This window comes from Salmo trutta, chromosome 38, assembly GCF_901001165.1.
Source record: "Salmo trutta chromosome 38, fSalTru1.1, whole genome shotgun sequence".
Lineage (NCBI taxonomy): Eukaryota > Metazoa > Chordata > Actinopteri > Salmoniformes > Salmonidae > Salmo > Salmo trutta.
The window spans coordinates 21,462,226-21,471,647 of record NC_042994.1 but is presented as its reverse complement, the minus strand read 5'-3'; the positions used below and the strand labels follow the sequence as shown (position 1 = coordinate 21,471,647).

Genomic DNA, 9,422 nt, shown 5'->3' with positions numbered 1-9,422 from the left:
CCCCCATCCCCAAACCCCCAGAGAGGGTTGTCGTCCCAATAAAAATAAATTTAATTTTCACTCTAAAATTGTTCATTCTAGCTAATAAAATAACAGAAATCACTTAACTTCTCCTTTAGCACCTCAATTGGCAGTTTTATAATGTTTTCATTATGGTAAATAAGGTGGTAAATAAGTACGGGGGGAATTTTTTTTAATGAAATGTATGCATTCACTACTGTAAGTCCAATTTCGCTCCAGTAGTGCTCCACTCATTTTACAAGCTCAGGGCATGCCCGGCCCAGCATGCATTTGTAGTCTACTTGTGTGCTGCTATAGCACCTTGCTTTAGCTACTGTCATCTAATATTCTAAATATCTTCATAAAGAAGCTGATAAAACACACAGGTGAAAAATCAATGTGACTTACAAAGATGAGGAGGACCAAGAGCAAGAGAGGGAGTGCGGTTATGTAGTGTCCACAACTAAAGAATGAAAAGACAGGTATCCCGAAAGCATGTACTTACTACGTGTACATGCTAACAGAAAGGAACGAGGTGGGTAGCTAGCTAAGTGTGTCATTTTAGCACATTATTTATGAACAAAAAATAATCTCTAAAAAGTTAATTTTCCTTCTATTATCTATACATTAGGCCATCATTGAGGGCATGTTAACTCTATTACCTCTTTCAAGGAGCGTTCTGTTTTCATAGGGATATTTCAACTAAAATCCTTTAGGCCTACCTACAGAACAAAATAAAAATAACTATGCATCCCTGCCCAGCCTGGCATTAGTGGCCCAAACGGTGTTTAGCATCCCAAGTGGCTCTGCAAGAGCTGAGAGCGTATTCTCTGCGGCTGGCCTGCTCTCCAGGCACAATCACATGAGCCTGAAGCTACAGACTGTTTCTAAAAATGAATTCAAAGGCACTGTAGACTGAGCCTAATGAGGCATTTTTCATTTAATTTGTATTTAATTCTAAGTCAATCAGCATGTATGTGCAATTTATAGACTATAACGATTTAATACAACAAAATGTTGTTTAAATGCTGAGCTTACACGGAACCCAAACTGGCTGCGCGCGTGCGCCATAGTGTTGACAGTACCAAAATACAACAACTCATTTACAAAAAACAGCACAAACAAGTTACAAGTTACAACGTGAAATCGCCTCTATCCCATTCAGACCTTAGAGGACCAAACTACATCTCCCATAATGCAACGCCCGCACCAGCTCAGCTAACCGTCTGCATCACAGAAAGGCATGCTAGCTAGCAACAGCAGCACTTTTAGCACTCTGTAAACTATCTTAATAACAACAATACAACTCTGAAAGTTACATGTTTCTATAGTCTCACATTCCCTTATAACAATTTCTACAGCATTAACCTTGGGATGTTTTATTTATTTCACGTTATGGACTTCTACAAAGGAGTAATCTGCAAGACACACCTTTCTCTGTGTTTTCTCGGACTGAGGAGAACGGCAGCTACGGGTAGTACCAGGGTGTTAGTAGGTGACGCATGCACCCAGATGAAATAAAATATATTTAATGAAACAAAACCCGAAGATGTTAACATCATTCAGGTACTGTAACTGCCCACCTAACATCAACAGGCAGCACCAGTAGCGCAACAATTAAAAATAGACACCAAAAGTAAAGTTCCTGGCGATCAAAGCGATCTGACTCCCCCCTTCTGTCTGAACTTGGAATATTCCTGTTCGCGGGCTTTGGCTCTCAACCTGGTTGTTCTGTTCTGCGTTGTGTACTATTCTAATTATTTGAAGTTTGATGGAATAACCATTTTAACTCTACTACAAATACATTTCGTATTAGGCTACATGTCTGACTCCTGACCTATTTAGAGTGTTTATATGCAGTTTAATACGACATGTAGCCTATTTGAAATTATGAGTGCTTCTTACAGTCACCTTTTCCTGTTGTTTACTTAAATACTTCATTCAAATCATATGGTTTGGTTTCAATATTTCAAAACCAAATGGTAGGTTATACGCCACAGCTTTCAGCCAATCAGCATTCAGGGCTCGAACCACCCGGTTTATAATTTCAATTATCTCGCCAACCCCCTCATCACCACTCTGGGTAGCAGAGTTTCAGTTGTATTTACATCTGTAGGTCTGATATCTGATTGGAAGTTCACTTTTATAGTAGCATATTGGTTGACAACTCACATTGTTTTATTCTAACAACTCAGAGGCTTTTACAATAGTCTTAGATTCATTGTCTCTCTCTTTTTCTTTGTTCCTGACCTGTGCTAGTGAGATACGCTCTCTCTCTCTCCACCCCAGCGACTCTTGGGGCATGGCCTTTCAGGCTATGACTTCTCTCCCTCTCTGATCATGCATAAGGTATTGCATTGTAATGTTTGTTAATGCCTTGTATATGATTTCATAATGTTAAATACCTTTCCACTCTCAGTCCAATTCTTGCTAGTCAATGTCAACTCATTGCCTAATGCTTGCGTGAATATTTTAAGTATCTTTATAGCGTAAAAGATAAACATTTTAACGTTTAAATAGTTATATATCAAATACTACCACACTACAAAGTCAATCAAGTTAATATACACCATCACAAATATTCACATGTTTTCATTTAGGCAGGTCTTAAGAAACACTATGATATTAAACCTCTACGGGATCAGTGTCTCCCCCCTGCGGGACGGTTGAGCTAATGTAGGCAAATGTGATTAGCATGAAGTTGTAAGTAACAAAAACATTTCCCAGGACATATATGGGCAGAAAGCTTAAATTCTTGTTAATTTAACTGCACTGTCCAATTTAAAGTAGGTATTACAGTGAAAGAATATCAATCTATTTGTTTGAGAAGAGTGCACAATGTATTGATAAACCAATTAGGCACATTTGGGCAGTCTTGATACAACACTTTGAACAGATATACAATGGTTCTTTGGATCAGTCTAAGACCTTGCACTGACACTGCTGGTATCTAGTGACCAAAATCAAAATTGTGCCTGGGCTGGAATTTAAATACATTTATAAATATGTATATAAATGGTGAGTCAAACCATTAATCAACCATTAACAAATGCCTTGACAATAACTCCTTTATAACTGGTTTATAGTACATTAGTAGTATATTATTAATAATTTACAAATTGTGAACATACTATGATCAAATACCTTATTTATTATCTGATAAATCATGAACAAATCATTTAAAATAGCGTTTATAAATGTGTAAATAACAATTTATAGATTTCTTATTGACATTTACAAATGTAGGAATAATGATTAATAAATGGTAATTAAACTCTTCACAAACAGTTTTTAAATGGTATATTAAGGGACTTTAATATAAAGTCTAACCGAACATTTTGATCCATCGATGAGATTTTATTAATACAATCCATTATCATTCGTCTCCTAACTCATGTATCTCTATGACATGTAACTGATGTGCTCTGTTTTTCCTTCCTCAGCCACCGTAACGCTGCGGTGAGGAGCTGCACTGCTCAGCACCTGGAGAGACTGGCTGAGGTCATGGGGATGGCTCGTCTCCTGTCGGGGAAGAAAGACCTCACTGACCGTTTCTTGATTGCCGTCAGTAAACTGGCTGTGGACCCTGCACAGGAAGTCAGGTGGGATGTTCCTCCTGTAAAGTAGCTTGCTTAAACATAATGGCCGGCCTTAACATAGGCCGGGATTCAACCATGGCTCGCTATAGCACTAGATTGCCGACAATGCAGCTTGTAAAGGTAATTTACTCTTGAGTCGACATCTGCAGCATTTACCACGAATACAAATTGAAATTGCCTTTAAAAGCCATATTGTCGGCTGTCTACAGCATCTATGCTAAAGGGTGTCATGGATTGAATTGTGGATTTTAGGTATTCCAAAACAACCACAGGTTCTCTTGGAGGGGAATAGTAATTGAAAACAAATAGGAAAAATTATAAACACAAATAAGTGCTACGTGGCATAGGAAAATCCAAGTCCAGGCACTCATGTGGATTTGAAAGTTAAAAAGCCAAAAGCTTAGCTGAAGCCAAAGGATGTTCTTCTCCCATCGCCAACTAGCGACCTCCTGTGGTGATCAATGCACGCTGACACAGTCGCCAGGTGTATGGTGTTTTCTCCAACACATTGGTGCAGCTGGCTTCCAGGTTAAGCGGGCTTTGTGTCAAGAAGTAGTACGGCTTGGCTGGGTTGTGTTTCTTAGGATGCACGGCTCTCGACCCTCTTGCAAATTCTACCTAATGTATGTCTTATTTTGATGGGATATTTTTTCTCAGGTTGCCATCAATTGAGTACTGTTTTTAATCAAAGACAGGAGAAATTATTTGATATGTTGCACGTTTAAGATGATATTAATATCTTTGTCCACAGGCATCATGGTCGCAATATCTTGAGAAACGTGGCCACCAATGGCGACTTTGCTAAAATGTGGGACAAATTCGCTCTGAGGAAAGAGCGAGAATCCTTGAGGGAGGTCATCTCAAAGGTTAACCTAAAAGAAAGGTACATTCTCTCTGGATGATTAGAAGAAGTATGACAAATGAGCTGATATGATTACAGAAATCCAATCCCACTGGGCACAGACATCATTTCAATGTCTAGTTTTGATTTAAATTTGGGAAATCAACCAAAATGTGAAATCAACCAAAAATGTTGGTTAAAAGTTGGGTGAAAAATATGTGTTTTCCACATTGATTCACCGTCATCACATAGATTTTTTTGTTGTTGAAATGAGGTGGAAACAACGTTTATTCAATTCGTTTTGGCCCAATGGGATGAATTTCATATACTGTAAGATTATATCTTTCTTTCTTTTCTCTTTTTCAACAGGAATATCTGAATAATCCCCAACTTGACTATATATTTGTATCGAAATATTTGCACATTTCCCAACTTGACTATTGTCCCCTCCAGTCCCCAAACTCCAATATTTTCACTCGTTCTAAGAAGTTTGACACTATCATCCAAACCCCCATGTAAATGCATCTTTAAGCTGCATCGACTCCTTGTCCAAGTCCTGAATCCACTATAAGGCAATATGAACCACATTCAAAGCACTAAATGACCTTTCCTCGAAGCTCCTATCTGATCTACCAGCTCAATAGTGGTCTACTGAAACCATACTCACCATCTCAGGGGGTGCTCAGATCATCAACCACTGACCTCCACACCATCCTCAAAACCAGCAGTCCTCTTTTGGAGGCAGATTGGTCAGTGCTCCTCTATGGCACCAACATTGTGGATTTTCATCCAATACTACTGGACGATGAGAACATTCGTTGGACAATAAAATTAGGTAAAATGGAAGCTGGCTACAGTCTCAGTTTTATCCTCCAAGACAGTGTGAGGATGTGTAACAACAATCCCTGTGGCTCAGTTGGTAGAGCATGGTGTTTGCAACGCCAGCATGGTGTGTGTAACGCCAGGGTTGTGGGTTTGATTCCCACGGGGGGCCAGTACAAAAAAAAAATGCATGAAATGAAATGTATGAAATGTATGCATTCACTACTGTAAGTTGCTCTGGATAAGAGCGTCTGCTAAATGACTAAAATGTAAAATGTAATGTAAAATGTAACTTGATTATCTGGGCCAGATTACCGAATGGGCCCGCAGGTCACCTGCCCTGTGGGCCCCGACCTCCAGGGAATATCATCATAACATCCAAAACTAAAAGTATAGCGGATGTATATTACAGATTGTGGAAGTTTTACAATTTGTGAGCTCGTTTCATAATTTGTAGCCATGTTTTATATAAATTTGTGCTCATTTTGTAGAAATTCGTGAGCATTTAAAAACATTTAGTGGGGTTGTTTTATATCAATTTGCTTACTGGTGCTCTTCCATGCCGTCCCGTGAAGGGCTGCGTCACTTGAGTGGGTTGAGTCACTGACGTGATCTTCCTGTCTGGGTTGGTGCCCCTCCTTGGGTTGTGCCGTGGCAGAGATCTTTGTGGGCTACACTCGGCCTTGTTTCAGGATGGTAAGTTGGTGGTTGAAGATATCCCTCTAGTGGTGTGGGGGCTGTGCTTTGGCAAAGTTGGTAGGGTTATATCCTGCCTGTTTGGCCCTGTCCGGGGGTATCGTCGGGTGGGTCACAGTGTCTCCCGACCTCTCCTGTCTCAGCCTCCAGTATTTATGCTGCATTAGTTAATGTGTCGGGGAGCTAGGGTCAGTCTGTTATATCTGGAGTATTTCTCCTGTTTTATCCGGTGTCCTGTGTGAATTTAAGTATGCTCTCTCTAATTCTGTCTTTCTTTCTCTCTCTCTTTCTCTTTCGCTTTCTCTCTCTCTCTCTCTCTCTCTCTCTCTCTCGGAGGACCTGAGACCTAGGACCATGCCTCAGGACTACCTTGCCTGATGACTCCTTGCTGTCCCCAGTCCACCTGGCTGTGCTGCTGCTCCAGTTTCAACTGTTCTGCCTGCGGCTATGGAACCCTGACCTGTTCACCGGACGTGCTACCTGTCCCAGATCTGCTGTTTTCAACTCTCTAGAGACAGCAGGAGCGGTAGAGATACTCTGAATGATCGGCTATGAAAAGCCAACTGACGTTTACTCCTGAGGTGCTGACCTGTTGCACCCTCGACAACCACTGTGATAATTTTTATTTGACCCTGCTGGTCATCTATGAACATTTGAGCATCTTGGCCATGTTCTGTTATAATCTCCACCCGGCACAGCCAGAAGTGGACTGGCCACCCCTCATAGCCTGGTTCCTCTCTAGGTTTCTTCCTAGGTTCTGGCCTTTCTAGGGAGCTGTTCCTAGCCACCGTGCTTCTACACCTGCATTGCTTGCTGTTTGGGGTTTTAGGCTGGGTTTCTGTACAGCACTTTGAGATATCAGCTGATGTAAGAAGGGCTTTATAAATAAATTTGATTTGAAATTTGATTTGATATATGCTCCTTAAAACCAATGAGGAGATGGAAGATGCAGGACTTGCAGCGCGTCCAGTGTCACAAATAGAACCAAGTTCTCTTTTAGCACCTGGCTAAGCAGATGCTCAGTGCAATGATTGAATAACATATATGTGTACATTTATTTTGCAACGCTCGCGCACGCCACGTGTCTGGTCTGGTCAGGATGTTACAGAGATAGACAGGACTCCAGTCATGTCATACTGCAAAACACCACTAGATGCCGGACATACCATTTGCATAGATGGGAATAACGAAGATTTCATGTAAAAACCATTCATGAGAATATTTAAAGAAAGGGAAAGGGGAATAGCTAGTTAGAGCACAAGTGGAAAAGGGTAGTCACTGGTGGGGACAAAAATAATGTTTGCTTCTTTCTGCCACACATTACAACAGTGGTTGTTGTATTTTCTGTTCTGTTTGATTATCACTGGATTTTAGCTTTGCACCTGGCTAAGCAGATGCTTGCGCGCGTGCAATGATTGAATAACATGTATGTGTTCATTTATTTTGCAACTGGTCTGGTCAGCATGTTAGAGATAGACAGGACTCCAGTCATGTCATATTGCAAAACACCACTAGAAGCCGGACATACCATTTGCATTTGGGGCCAAGGCAATGCTCTGTGTTCTTTTCAGCTGTTTTTTACATAACAATGGCTAACTGTGAACTTTAACACCTTCTCACAAAGCAACAGACTTGAATGATGCAGAGATTGTTGATGCCCTCGCCATAAGTCTTTAGAGCTGACATTAACATAAAACACTAGCGAAACCATGGAGTGTGGGTAAGTCTATATGGAAAAGTACCACTAGAGGGAGCCACATCCCAACATGTGATCCTGGATCCACAAATCTATCAGCAAGTGTCAACATTTCTGCAAGGTCTTACAGTCTCACATCAGAGTTAGACGTTCATCCATGTTTCTCAAACGTCAAATTTCAAAGTTGTTCTAAACATTAAATCTCAAAGTGTTTAAGGTTAAATTTACGGATTAACTCCGGATTTTAAGGTTAGGGTTAAGTTTAGGCATTAACTCCGAAATCTTAAGGTTAGGCATTAACTCCAAATGGTTAAGGTAAGGGGTAAGGTTTGGGATAGGCTTATAACAAAACTATCAAAAATGACTTTCTATCGCTGGATTCAACCATGAAACCTTTGGAGTCAGAGGCAGATGCTTTTCCACATCCACAATGTCCTAGAAAAACCAAAACTTACTCAAAGGTAACAGCACTCACTGTTGCCCCTGGTGGCCGGTTTCCACGTCATATCCTGACATCCTCAGCCATGGATGGATGTCGAATACTGACTTGTATCACGGGTGATCTGCCTGCAAAACTCTGATTCCATTCCAGTCTGGCTCAGCTCAGCAAATGTAGCAATTGGACATTTGAAAACGTAGAAAATCCAATTCAATGATATTGTTGTTTCCTGAAATGAGTGAACTCATGAACTGCATTTAACTTCATTTTCAGAGTTAATTGAGTTGAAATGGAATGAAGGCTAACCATGGTCCTTCCCTGTAAAGTCTAGACCTTTCCCATCAAAACCCCAAGCCCCCATCCTTGTCTACAGTGTCTTCAGAAAGTATTCATACACCTTGACTTATTCCACATTTTGTTGTGTTACAGTCTGAATTCAAAATTGATTAAATATATGTTTTTCTCTCACCCAGCTACACACAGTACACCATAATGAAAAAGTGAAAACATATATTAAGAAATGTTTGCAAATGTATTGAACATTTAATACTGAAATATCTAATTTACATAAGTATTCACACCCTTGAGTCAATACTTTGTACAAACACCTTTGGCAGTGATTACAGCTGTGAGTCTTTCTGGGTAAAGTCTCTAAGAGCTTTCCACACCTGGATTGTGCAACATTTGCCCATTATTCGTTTCAATATTCTTCAAGCTCTATACCAGGCAGTGTCAGAGGAAGGCCTTAAAAATTGTCGAAGGCTCCAGCCACCCAAGTCATAGACTGTTCTCTCTGCTACTGCACAGCAAGCGGTCCCGGAGTGCCAAAAGGCTCCTTAACAGCTTCTACCCCTAAGCCATAGCACTGCTGAACAGTTAATCAAATGGTTACCCGGACTATTTGCATTGACCCCCTTATTTTATTCATATTTGTTCTTATTTTCTGCACTGACTCTCTTCCACAGGCTCGATATACACTCACTGGACTCTAACCATACACTTACATATACTACACTGACACTCCAAAACACACACACAAAATGGTTTAAGGGCAACAAAGTCAAGGTGTTGGAATGGCCATCACAAAGCCCTGACCTCAATCCTATAGGGCAGAACTGAAAAAGCGTGAGCGAGCAACGAGGCCTACAAACCTGACTCAGTTACACCAGCTCTGTCAGGAGGAATGGGCCAAAATTCACCAAACTAATTGTGGGAAACTTGTGGAAGGCTACCCGAAACGTTTGACCCAAGTTAAACAATTTAAAGGCAATGCTACCAAATACTAATTGAGTGTATGTACACTTCTGACCCACTGGGAATGTGATGAAA

At 40.6% G+C, this 9,422-nt stretch overlaps 1 protein-coding gene across 3 annotated transcripts; it reads left to right on the top strand.

Annotated features, from left to right (window-relative positions):
- The first annotated feature begins 295 nt into the window (after positions 1-295).
- LOC115178767 (TOG array regulator of axonemal microtubules protein 1-like) lies at positions 296-5,387 on the top strand. Of its 3 annotated transcripts, XM_029740058.1 has the most exons (4): positions 1,540-1,566; positions 3,444-3,602; positions 4,351-4,482; positions 4,810-5,387. In XM_029740058.1, the coding sequence occupies exons 1-4, from the start codon at positions 1,550-1,552 to the stop codon at positions 4,817-4,819; spliced, it is 318 nt and encodes a 105-aa protein (XP_029595918.1). In that variant the 5' UTR covers positions 1,540-1,549; the 3' UTR covers positions 4,820-5,387. The 3 variants fall into 3 exon arrangements, 2 of the variants coding, with proteins under 2 accessions (XP_029595918.1, XP_029595917.1); XR_003872696.1 differs by lacking the exon at positions 1,540-1,566 and adding an exon at positions 296-535 and having other exon boundaries at positions 4,351-5,387; XM_029740057.1 differs by having other exon boundaries at positions 4,351-5,387.
- Positions 5,388-9,422: the final 4,035 nt, after the last annotated feature.